Here is a 12,267-nt window from a genome sequence, read left to right on the forward strand (position 1 = left end):
GCTTGTGGCATTGATCTAGAGTACAAGTGCGACTGATTGTTGAGTGCTATGTTGTTAAAGGAGAAAGCAATGAAGGATTTAGATGGGTATTGAGTGAAGTGCATATGGTTGGATTGCTTTGTCTTGACAAAAGCATTTGGTATCATGAGAATCAACTAAAAATACTTCAACGCCAAAAGATTAAATCTCATCGGTATAAGCTGGACCTTCTTTATCAACAACAGTAAGGATGAGTTTGGATGGGCGATTGGGTGCGGTGCGGTGCGGTGCGTTTAGCTTACTTTTTGTCTCACGCTACAGTGTCTAATCTCACCACCACCGCTGTTTTTACACTAACCGCAGGTAAACGCACCGCCCATCCAAACTCACCCTAAATGTCTTTGACATTTTTGAATAAAAAAATGAGAGAATGAGCTCAAAGAGAGTTGCTTGCTAGTTCGATTAGTTGATTGTGGCTACCATTGCTTGTTGATACTAATGTTGATACTAATGAGCTGAAAGAGGGTTGCTTTTATTGTTTGTTCTTTCTTTTATTATTTATTATTATAACATACAGATGATTTTTTTCGAACATATATGTGACGGTGAATTGTCTTTCGTTTGTTACTTAATATTTCCCAAACTTTAAATGGTATTTCTAATACATTGTGTTTTAATTATTGATACTTTTTCTTGCATTAATAGTTGATTCCATGGTTCAAATTCATACTTGAGTGTGCAGATTAAGGGGAGTGTTAAGTTAATTTTTTGTACTTGATATGTTGCTAAGCTTTTGTTCAAAAATGTCAACTGGGAATTTGTTAGTGCAAGTTATAACTCTGTCAACCACAATACTAATTTCAAGTTATGAAAAAGATGACAAGACATTATAACTTACCTCATTTTATTAGTATATTTTGACCAAATTTGATTGGACAATTATTTTTTTTTATTTTCAAAGATTGTTAGCAACATATTTGTGAAGAATTTGAGTGGAAGAATGAAGACAAATAAGGATTAGATTCAGACTTTTAATGCAATTCAACTTATCTTAATTAGAATATCCGATCTTTAAAAGAGTTTAATTTTGAGAAAATTTCATGATATTTTACGAAATCTTTTTAAATGAATATTTTAGAGGAATTAGTGATTGTATTTGATTGTATCTCAACAAACCTTTTATCACTTATTATAATGTACGACTTGTTTAGGTTAGATACACAAATGAGAGAGCACATTACTTATTCAATTAAAAATTGTTTTTGAGTGCTACAATTGTAAGTAAAATGAAAATTCAAGAGGAAAAATGAATCATAAAGTGGTTTGATTACAATGTTTAAAAAAAAAAAAAAGAAAGTCTCTCCTTAAGATGTGGTGTATGAATCCTATAACAATGATGGAGGTTGAGTCTATCTACACTCTTAACAATGTCTATAGCTTGATCAAGAGGGGTGTAGAGTTAAAAAAGCATCTCTGATAACTTCGTCTATATGAGTGTGGCAATAAGGTTGCTTCCGAGAATTAGGGCTTATTTTTTAGAACGCTCGTTATAATCGGGAAAAAAAAATGACCATGATGTGATGACTTTATGAATCTCATTGCGATGCATTGGAAATCTGTGCACGTGACATAATACTTTGTTTCCTTAAAATAACTTCAGTTTATGACTTAGTTCACTATTGGTGCTAAAGCAAAGATTGTTGACTACTAAATATAGATTTAAGTCGTTGGCACCTGCCATATAAGTGGTGCCATTAAAATTTTGAACTATGGATAAATTTTAAAAAAAATTATGAATCAATTTTGATTTTTGTTAACTTTGTTTTTCTTTTTTTGAATTTTATGAAGTATACATGGACCATCATACGGGTTAGTCACATTGGTGCCATTAATTTTTAAATGGACTGATTACTTGCCCATCTAAAAAAAATAACTTCATTAAATTAGATTAAAATATTAAAATAGGTAAATATTAAGGGTTAAATTTATCATTAAATATTTTTAAAAAGACAATAAGCTTTCATAAGTTATAAAACTGTTAAGGGCTTCTATGTTCTAACTTCTACATGTTAGCTGATTGAACTTATTGTATCATTGGGACTGCTTGCAATAAAACCTATTTCCATTGATTATCACCACCAAGAGGGCACATGGCATCTGAAGAGTGCAACCTAGTCCGTGCTTCAATCCGTGTCCCTCAATTTCAATGACTAAATAATTCTATACTTCTATCAAGAATATTTAATAATAAATTTTAGAATTATAAAATTATTTTGTATATTATTAAAATTCGAGTATTGACTATAATCATGTTGTAATATTTGTATATTATTAATAATAAATTGTGTAATATTTTATGTTATTTTGAATACATTGAGATAAAAAATAAATATAATAATTTGAGTATTTTATTTTAATAAAAATATAATTTATTTTTAATATATATTTTAAAAAATCAACTTACTAAAAAATATTATTCTTTCCGTCTATTATTTGATTTAGTTGAAAATGAATTGGAAGAAAATAAAACATTTAAAACATGTATAATTTTGAATTAGTATACTCTCGAATCTCTATTAAGAGAGAAGTAACTATCTCCTAATTACCTCATTTAACATTTTGTTATTTTCACAAAAAGAAAGAATTTTGATATTAAATAAAATTTAGTATAATAAAGAAAAGCTTAAAATTTTATTTATTATACTTTATCAAACAAGTTGAACTTGTTTTATCTAAATTGAGACTTATTTTTGGTACTTAAAAAATTAAAATTAAATGTTCCAATCATTTCAATTAAAATTATAATCCAACCATTATTGTTGTTTGTAATTTTATAAAAATTGTTAACTTAGTATTTTTTTGTCAATCATATGCAACATCATATGATATAATCAACGTGCTAAGTTGACGTATTTTGACAAAAATTACTAATAATATTAATGATTGGATTGAGATTTTTAAATCAGAAAAGTAAGAGGACTTAATTTTTAGCCTTCTTGATACAGGGACTAAAATTAAAATTTGTCAAAGTACAGGGACTAACAACAGATTTTAACCTTTTATTTGTAACACCTTAACTCCAGCTCATTTTATTTATTCATTAATATTTTAGCCAATAACTAACTGGACCAATATCTGTGGACCGGTAAGTTTCCGGTTCAGGTTGAACAGACCCGGTCAGACCGAAATCAAAGCCAAAAGAGAAAGGGAAAGAAAGAAATCGGAAATTAGAATTGTCAACCCATTTTCCTCACCAAATTCAGCATAAATAAACTCATTGCTTTAACAGTAATTATTTGACAGAGACTAAGAGAAAAGAAAGCAAAAGAAAAGAAGAAAAAAGAAACGAAGATGGGAATAGCAGTTGCAGGGATGGATTTCCTAAGCGATAGAGCATCAATGATGAGGGAAGCTCTCCAGAAGAGCCAAACCATTACGGACAACGTCGTCTCCATCCTCGGCTCCTTCGACAGCCGCCTCTCCGCCCTCGAAACAGCCATGCGACCTACTCAGGTCTCTTTCTGCTTCCTCTAAAGATCTCACTTCCAAACAAAACCAGAGGACTCAATTGCCTTTTCCTTATGCTTTCTTTTCTGTTTTCTTTCTCGCGTTTTGCAGATTAGAACTCATGCTATAAGGAAAGCTCATGAGAATATAGACAAGTCTTTGAAGTCTGCGGAAGTTATTTTGGCACAATTTGATCTATCTCGTCAGGTTGGTGCTTCATTGCATTTTGTTTCACTGAAAAGAACAAAAAGTAGTTCTAGATCTGTTGGTTAGCTGTATGTTAGGTTTTGTATATTCAAACCTAATCCATGAATTATGGAAGTTTGAATGATTTACTGTTGATCGTTTGAAATTTTGGTAGGCGGAGGCTAAAATACTTAAGGGTCCCCATGAGGATCTAGAAGGTTATCTGGGAGCAATTGATCAGCTAAGAAGCAACATTCGCTTTTTTAGCAGCAACAAGAACTTTAAGAATAGCGAGGGGGTGATTAACCATTCTAACACTTTACTTGCTAAAGCTATTTCAAAGCTAGAGGATGAGTTTAAGCAGCGATTAAATTCTTATAGGTTTGTGTTCTTAACTTATCTGCTTCTGATCTCGTGTTTTTGTCTTCTGAGTTGTATGTTTAGCAAATTCTTGCCTTGTAAAGATCTAGGCTCCATGATGAGATAATGACTTCTTGGGGTGTATTGGAATTTTCTGTTGCCAGATCTTTTACCTACTATTAGTATATATCTTCCTGACAATAGCTTTTGGTTTTTAACTTATTAAGCAATTGCATGGATGTTTAGGGTTTGCTTTCTCAAATTTTCTCGCATTTGTTTTGTGTGAGTGTCGGCATGTATGTGTCTTGGGAGCATCATTTCAGTCTTAATTTTTCAGAATATACATAGAAAAAAATGCCATTGTCATATTTGTTAATATGATTGAAAATTAGGCTAACAGCTATGAGGTTGAGATCTAAATGGACTAATTGCTAAATCATAAATTGATAATGTTAATACTGCTAGCTATGTCATACTTTGGTCTGATTTTCCCCATACTTTAATCTAGTAATAAATCCAAGCATTAACTGGGAGATACCAGATTCCCTCTTTTCTAATTTAGTTTTAGTTTTTTTCAGGGAATTTAGCAATAACTTACTTTATGGGTGTTTTGTTATTATCTTCAGGATGGGATATTTCAATTTTTAAGGATCTAGTTGTTATAGTTTGCATAATCTTGCATTTTTCTTTATGTTTTATTCCATCCATTTATTTCTTTGGCATTTTAATTGAATTTCAGCAAACCTATTGAGCCTGATCGTCTGTTTGATGGCCTTCCAAATTCATTACGTCCGTCATCAGGATCACCTGGAAATCAAGGAGAACCTGGTGGGAGGGGTCCATCTCATAACCACTCTGAGCATCAAAATGTTGACTTGGAAACTGCTGTGTATACTCCTCCCACTCTTATACCTCCTCGAATTATACCATTGCTGCATGATCTAGCCAAGCAAATGGTCCGAGCTGGCCACAACCAGCAGTTACTCAAGATCTATAAGTAAGATTTTCATTTTTTTTATTTCAGTTATTTATGCGTATAATCTTATTACTCGTTTAATTGTTTAGACTTCAAGCCATATAATGTTTTTTGAACAATTAAATTATTATATGGTTTGGTATGATGCTACTGTCATTTCAATGATAATTGTTTGCTTGGAGTTTTAATTAAATAAAAGTGGTGAGCTAGAGGGTGGGGTGGTTGTGGTGGTGGAAGTCATGTTGGCAACATCAGAGAGCTAATATTGATAAAGTTTTAAAAAATGATTCCCTAGTCTTCTTTGAATCAATAACATCTTAAAGTGTATCTTGTTCTTCCATGTGGCATTAGGATAAAATCATTGGCTGCTTCTTGAAAAGTATTCCTCTTGAAGTTTAATGGCCTTCGACAAGACAAAGGCATCAGCTGCAATTAGAGGCACTATCACTAGAGTCGAGTGGCAACATAACCACTAGTTGATGAGGTCATTATTGTTTTGCTTGAACTGATCTTACATTTTTATTCATTTCTCAGAGAAACTCGTTCTTTGGTTCTGGAAGAAAGTCTCCGCAAATTGGGAGTTGAAAAACTTGGCAAAGATGATGTCCAGAAGATGCAATGGGAGGTTTTGGAGGCAAAGATCGGAAATTGGATTCACTTTATGCGTATTGCTGTAAGTAACATAGTGACATTTTGGAATATAGAGAAATTTCACTCAACATGTTCTTCCAAATGACTTCTTATATTGGAACAGGTCAAACTACTATTTGCCGGAGAACGAAAAGTTTGTGATGAAATGTTTGAAGGCTTCGATTCTCTTAGTGATCAATGTTTTGCTGAAGTTACTGCAAGTAGTGTTTCTGTTCTACTTAGTTTTGGTGAGGCGATTGCAAGAAGCAAGAGATCACCAGAAAAGTTATTTGTACTTTTAGACATGTACGAGATAATGAGAGAGCTTCACTCTGAGGTATGCTTACTATTACTAAACTCATGAGGTCATTGAGAGGGAATGGATAAAATAGAGGTGTCCATTTTATTTAGTTCCATTTAATTAGGCCGATCTGGAATTTTCAGTTTTTAGGATTTCCAACTTGGCTAAATTATTATTACATAGGTCAAATGCAACAATTTATGTTCTTTTATATTGTCTTGGCCAAACATGCGTCCTATAGTATTCCATTGAATAGAATAATTCTAAAATAAAAAAGACAAATGTTTCATTTTTGTTCTTTATTTCTCATTTATCCCTGTTAATACTTATTTTTCTTAGTAAAAATTATGACAACAAATGGTTTGCACTATAAGACTATGACTTTCTACTAGGTCTCTTATTCTTTGATCAACTTATCAAATTACGTGTATTTACCAATTATTGCAGTCTATGAAGACCATTACTTCCAAATAAAATTAATAAAGTGAAACTGATGTCCAGATTCATGTGAACCTACTTAATTTTGCATCTTTACTGATGTTAAAATTTGTCAACATCATGTACCAAACACATACTTTTAAAGTTGTACTTTTGTATTTTATTCTTTTGAAATTAGGTATTAAGGTTTTAAAGTATTTTGTTTCATAACTCTGTTATGATATCTTCATAATTTCATAGATCTCATGGATTGCACATTTAAGGTTTATAACAATATTAGTTAATCTCTTCAAAATCTATGACATATTCTATCAGATTTGATCTGGTCTTCCAGTTTGGTTGACAATCTAGTGGCCAAATGATAATCAGGTTTAACGTGTAGCCATCATTTCCCTGCTGTAAAGGTGGGGGCATACTCAAACCGTGCTAGGTACTTTTCATTAACTTAATAGATGGTTCCTTTTGCAGATCGAAACAATTTTCAAAGGTAAAGCATGCAATGAGATTAGAGAATCTGCATTGGGCTTAACAAAGCGTCTTGCCCAGACAGCTCAGGAGACCTTTGGTGATTTTGAAGAAGCAGTTGAAAAAGATGCGACAAAAACTGCTGTCCTGGATGGAACTGTCCATCCTTTAACCAGCTATGTGATCAATTATGTGAAGTTTTTATTTGAGTAAGTTCTACCTTCTGTAGTTAATAGTTTATTGCTCTATCTCTTTGGGTCATGGTAATGCATGCTTCCCATCCACATTATTGCTCTATCTCAAGGATCTTGCACCAATTTAGATAGTGCTTAAAAAATATACAATCAAAGAAATTCCAGACTGCTGGAGATAATCTACCATATTACGTCTGATATATGGAAAAAATAGCTTAATTTGATCATTCTTCATCGAAATCTTCGTCTATCTTTGTGGTTATTACTTGCTTGCTCTCATTCATGTGATACTAATTGCGTGTTTCTTTACATTGAAATAGTATGCATGACCTATGGTTTTTAAGACTAATTTATACTTGGTTTTTGTTTTAGCAAATGGAGGACTGGGCATATGTCAGTAGGATTAACCATCCTACTGTTTTCATAATCAAATCATGATATGATTATATGATATTTTGCATTGTCTTGATCTTGAAGCAAATTTACCTGTCCAAATTGAAGAAGCTCTTATTTTGGGATATTTATTTATGTATTTATATTTTCTGAATGATTCCACTGTCAACTTATATATTCAAGCCATTGAATTGACAATTACGTGTTAAATTCCTGCAGCTACCAATCAACACTGACACAACTTTTCCAGGAATTTGAAACTGGTGATGGTAAAGTATCTCAGTTGGCTTCTGTAACAATGAGAATTATGCAGGCTCTTCAAACAAATTTGGATGGAAAATCCAAGCAGTATAGAGATCCTGCTTTGACTCACTTATTTCTCATGAATAACATTCACTATATGGTGAGATCTGTGCGCAGGTCTGTCATAAATCTGAATTCTGTACTTTATAAGTTGCTTGTTCGTCTTACGTGTATTTATTGATAGTTTCTGATTTCTTGTTTAGGTCTGAAGCCAAAGACCTGTTAGGGGATGATTGGGTCCAAATACACAGGAGGATTGTGCAACAGCATGCAAATCAATATAAAAGGAATGCTTGGCAAAAGGTAGTTTTCTGATGATCTAATTGACATAATGCAAAACAGGACAAATTTGGCATTGTTCTTCTCATTGATGTTTCTTACCAAGTCATTCAAAAAATACTCATTTATCTAATAGATTTATGATAAGCTACTAGTTTTGTACTGCTGCGCGTGAAAGATATTTACAATTGCATCATTTTAACTGCTTTGGCTTGTCTCTGAACTGGTTCTTATGGAGCAAACGTCTGCATTCTGCATCCTTGTACAGGAGTGAAAGTACCACCTATTTTGCCATCGTTTGATACATCTTCTGCTGTCATCTTGTTGCCTTCTGCTCATGATGTCCTTGTGGGAAACATGGGTTCTTATTACTTGTCATGCATCTAATAGTTTAAAGTAGTTTTTTTTTTTCCTTTACATAGTTCTAATCTATATTTAAAAGGTTATATTGAGTTTTAATGTATGTTTCATGCATATCTAAAAGGAAATAGGTATTTGGCACAAGTGAAGGTGCATCTTTTATTTTAAAATATCTGATAGTTCTTGAGCTGTCTGGTGACTATCATAATTTTCAGAACTCCTAACTAAAATATCTGCACATATTTCATAGTAGTCCTTTAGCACAAGGAATGCTTATGAGGACTTTTTTAGTATCTTAGTGCTCAAATAATGAAATCAACCTTTGAATATAGACTAAATTAAACCATATATTATAAGTTATAACTAAATTAGAAAGTAAGGACCATAAATTCTCCATGTAGGAACTTGGAAAAAGCCCAGCTATATAGGCCCAAATTCAAGAAAATCAAAATCTGAATTGGTGTCTACAAAATTGTAGCAAGATTCATGTTGTAAATATAGGCTTGACAACCAGCCATTATCTCAAAGGGATTATTACAACCTTCTTATAGGCTTCAAGCTAGTAAAATATTTAACCTGTGCTGGTGCAAGTGTGACTAGTCTTTTTTTTTGTGTGTGTGTGTGTAACTATTAAATGTCTAGCACTGGTAACGTAGTGCATACAGCAACATGTAATGTCGAACCATTTACTGCCATGCTAAAAGCCTAAAACACTGGAAATTTTTTAAGCTTAAAGATGGAATATTAATTATTAAGTACAAATTGTAAGAATTAAGCTTCTTTGTAGTCAATAGTTAGCCAACTCCATTCATTACCATGGGTCTTTGACAAAAATTTTTTGGTAGTAGCTCCAATGAGATGATTTTCTCCATTCATGACATGCCTATTGCCTTGTATACATTTGTAAATAGCTTGCCAGTTGTACGATACTTTCAGATTAGTAATTTCCTGATATTTAACTCATTAATCAACTTTTTGTAAATGGCTTTTTTCTACTGTAGATCCTGCAGTGCCTATCTATACAAGGATTAACCTCATCTGGAGGTGGTAGTTCAGTAGGTGATGGAGGCAATAGCAGTGGAGTTTCCAGAGCATTGATTAAAGACAGGTCAATTTTGACTGGCTTGTTGGCCCTGTTTGGCTTTTCATTTAATTCCTCAAAAATTTTGTATCTGAATCCATCTTCTTTATTTTTCCTATACCTCTGACCTTGATGTGTAAGTTATTTGTGGATCAGGTTCAAGATATTCAATATGCAATTTGAGGAGCTTCATCAAAGACAATCTCAATGGACAGTGCCTGACACAGAATTGAGGGAGTCCCTGAGGCTTGCAGTTGCTGAAGTTTTGTTGCCAGCCTATAGATCATTCCTAAAACGCTTTGGGTACATTTTACTTATTCATAAACCTATTATTTTAAGTAAGACTAAAATATTAAAAAACCTCTGAACTTTCTTATTTTAGGTTCCTTTGTTTTTCCTGTCCCAAATCAGCTCTAATTCTTTGATTTTCACCAAAATAAGAAGCTGGCTTTTGTTACCGTCTGCCGAATAGATTTTTTTGCTCACATGGAAGTTTGACCTTACATGATGACGTGGCCCAGATTTGCAAATTTCCCCTCTTCATTTTTTATTGTCTCCAGATCCTTTTTTGCCCATGCCTCAACCCTTATTTCTTCTGACCATTGTCTGGTCAGATAAGCTGATCACACCAGATTTAGGGTCAATAAGGCCGAAAACAGCCTCAAAACAGGTCAAAACGAACTGAAATAGGCTGGATCTAGCTGGAAATCCAGTTTCTTTTAGGTCATTCCGAGCAATTCAAGGCCATACTTGTCCTTACAATCTCGGATTTAGGGTATTGCATTCGCTGTTTGCTCCAGTCAAATACTGGTTGGACGAATCTGGGTTAAGGATTAAGAGTGAGAATCAGGAGGAAAGAGAGAAAGGAAGAAAGAACAAGGAGGGAAAAAAGAAGAAGAAAAGAGATATTTTTTGTCCTTTTCCATCAAATAAATTATTTAATTTTCAATTTTTGGTTCATGTCATTAGGCCATTTCAAAAATAAAATATTTTTTGTTTGTAAATGCCGGTTTTTCCACATCATCTAACATATCATCAAAGACAGAAAAATCCTGCAGGGATTTACTGTAACAAAAATTTTAACTTTCCGGTTGCAATAAGGCTTATTTTGGTAAAAATCAAAGGAAATTGAGTGCAATTGGATAGTGTTGAAAGCTTTTATAGCATTTTAGCATATTATTGGGAGTCTTGTTCTTGCAAATGGAGTCATGTTCCAGTAGCTGTAGAATTGTGTCAATTTTTTATATTTCTGTTTCCATACGTGTTGGTAATGGATTTCCTCGCATTTCAAATTGCATTGAAATGAAGGTAATTTTACCATGCTTGCATAAGTTTTATACTTGATACTAAAAGCAATTGAAAGTAACAGAATGTTTTTACTTTGGTTTCTCGAAATCCGTGCGGTGATCTATTTGAACTTTTGTTCTTATTTCTCCTTGTTTTACTGCAGACCTCTTGTTGAGAATGGGAAGAACCCTCAGAAGTATGTCAAGTATACAGCGGAGGACCTTGAACGAATGTTGGGAGAATTCTTTGAAGGCAAGAATATAAATGAACCAAAACGATAGTTTAGATCCTGCCGTTTTTGAGAAGTCGCTGAGATGATTGTTTTTTCTGGTATGTAGTCCAATATCGTATATCCTTTGCTTGAATGTCTGGTGGTTCTGCTTTCGAAAATATTTGTTAATCATTGGATTGCTAAAAAAATTGGAAGTTGTTGTGAGAAAAGTAAATCAAAAAAGGAAAATGAGGACGCTAAGGTGAGAATAAGAGATTCAATATTTGTTTGTAAAGAATGGGTCTTGTCTATAATGGATTCAATTTCCCTCAGTCATGCAATTATTTTTCTTTTTGAGGGTTTTGGGTTATGTACGGTTCAAGCTCGAGCTTACGGCATTTAAGAAAGAAATATAGATATTGGGCATGGATTAGAAAACAGACACTGATTGGATGTTATTAAATCAGTCATATTCATTTCAAATTAATTTGTTAAAAATGGTTGTATATAATATTTTTATAATATTAAAAGTATTGTTTAAAAAAAAACATTCCCCAATTAGAGGACATAGATAATGTAGGCAGGTAAACTATGGTGGTGGTCTGTATCATTTTGGTACCAGTTGTACACGTCGGCACTCACAATTTTGATTTTAAATTCATTTCAAATAACTTGAGTTTTATTTCTCCAGTTCCTATTAATATTGGCTTGTGTTGATGTGTATTAGTTTGTCTAGTTGGTACACCTTGTTTTTAAACGTTTTCTTGTCTTAAATCATTTTTATTTCTTATACTTGCATTAGAAAATAAAATATAATTTTTAAAGCAAGTTATTTAACTTACTTAATGATTTTAAAATTATTAAAATAAAGATAAATTATAAATATGTATATAAAGAATTATTGTAACATACTAATAAATTTGAAAATAAATTTATCAAAAAGCCCATTCATCCATTTATAAAATAAGTTGTATTATTATAAGGGTGTTTTAACTTTTAAATTTTATAAATTAATAAAATTTACACATGATGACTAATGAGATTAAATTAACTTGATTGTTGCAACTAATTTGATTTTTTAATTTATTTTAAAAATATAATTGTTATATAAATTTTTCATCCATATTACAATTGTGCCTTTTTTTTATATAACAATACATACTTAACATTCGTAATTACTCCTTTTAATAATATAATCTTCAATATTGGAACATGTGTTCCGTAAATCTAGTATTATTTATATCTACCGACAATGTGAGAAGAAAAGAAATGTAGGACTTGTAAGGCAAGTAAGGGTAAGTGAGGTGTGGTTGAGTG

General features: G+C 32.3%; 1 protein-coding gene across 1 annotated transcript; it reads left to right on the top strand.

The window, feature by feature from the left end:
• The first annotated feature begins 3,252 nt into the window (after positions 1 to 3,252).
• Positions 3,253 to 11,282, top strand: LOC105777248 (exocyst complex component EXO70A1). Its single transcript, XM_012600400.2, has 12 exons — positions 3,253 to 3,492; positions 3,598 to 3,693; positions 3,848 to 4,053; positions 4,772 to 5,029; positions 5,543 to 5,681; positions 5,763 to 5,975; positions 6,846 to 7,051; positions 7,649 to 7,849; positions 7,936 to 8,035; positions 9,373 to 9,479; positions 9,609 to 9,755; positions 10,903 to 11,282. Exons 1-12 carry the CDS (start codon positions 3,331 to 3,333, stop codon positions 11,018 to 11,020), a joined length of 1,953 nt encoding a protein of 650 aa, XP_012455854.1. The 5' UTR covers positions 3,253 to 3,330; the 3' UTR covers positions 11,021 to 11,282.
• The last annotated feature ends 985 nt before the right edge of the window (positions 11,283 to 12,267 follow it).

The sequence above is a fragment of the Gossypium raimondii genome, chromosome 10, assembly GCF_025698545.1.
Source record: "Gossypium raimondii isolate GPD5lz chromosome 10, ASM2569854v1, whole genome shotgun sequence".
In the NCBI taxonomy this organism is placed as follows: Eukaryota; Viridiplantae; Streptophyta; class Magnoliopsida; order Malvales; family Malvaceae; genus Gossypium; species Gossypium raimondii.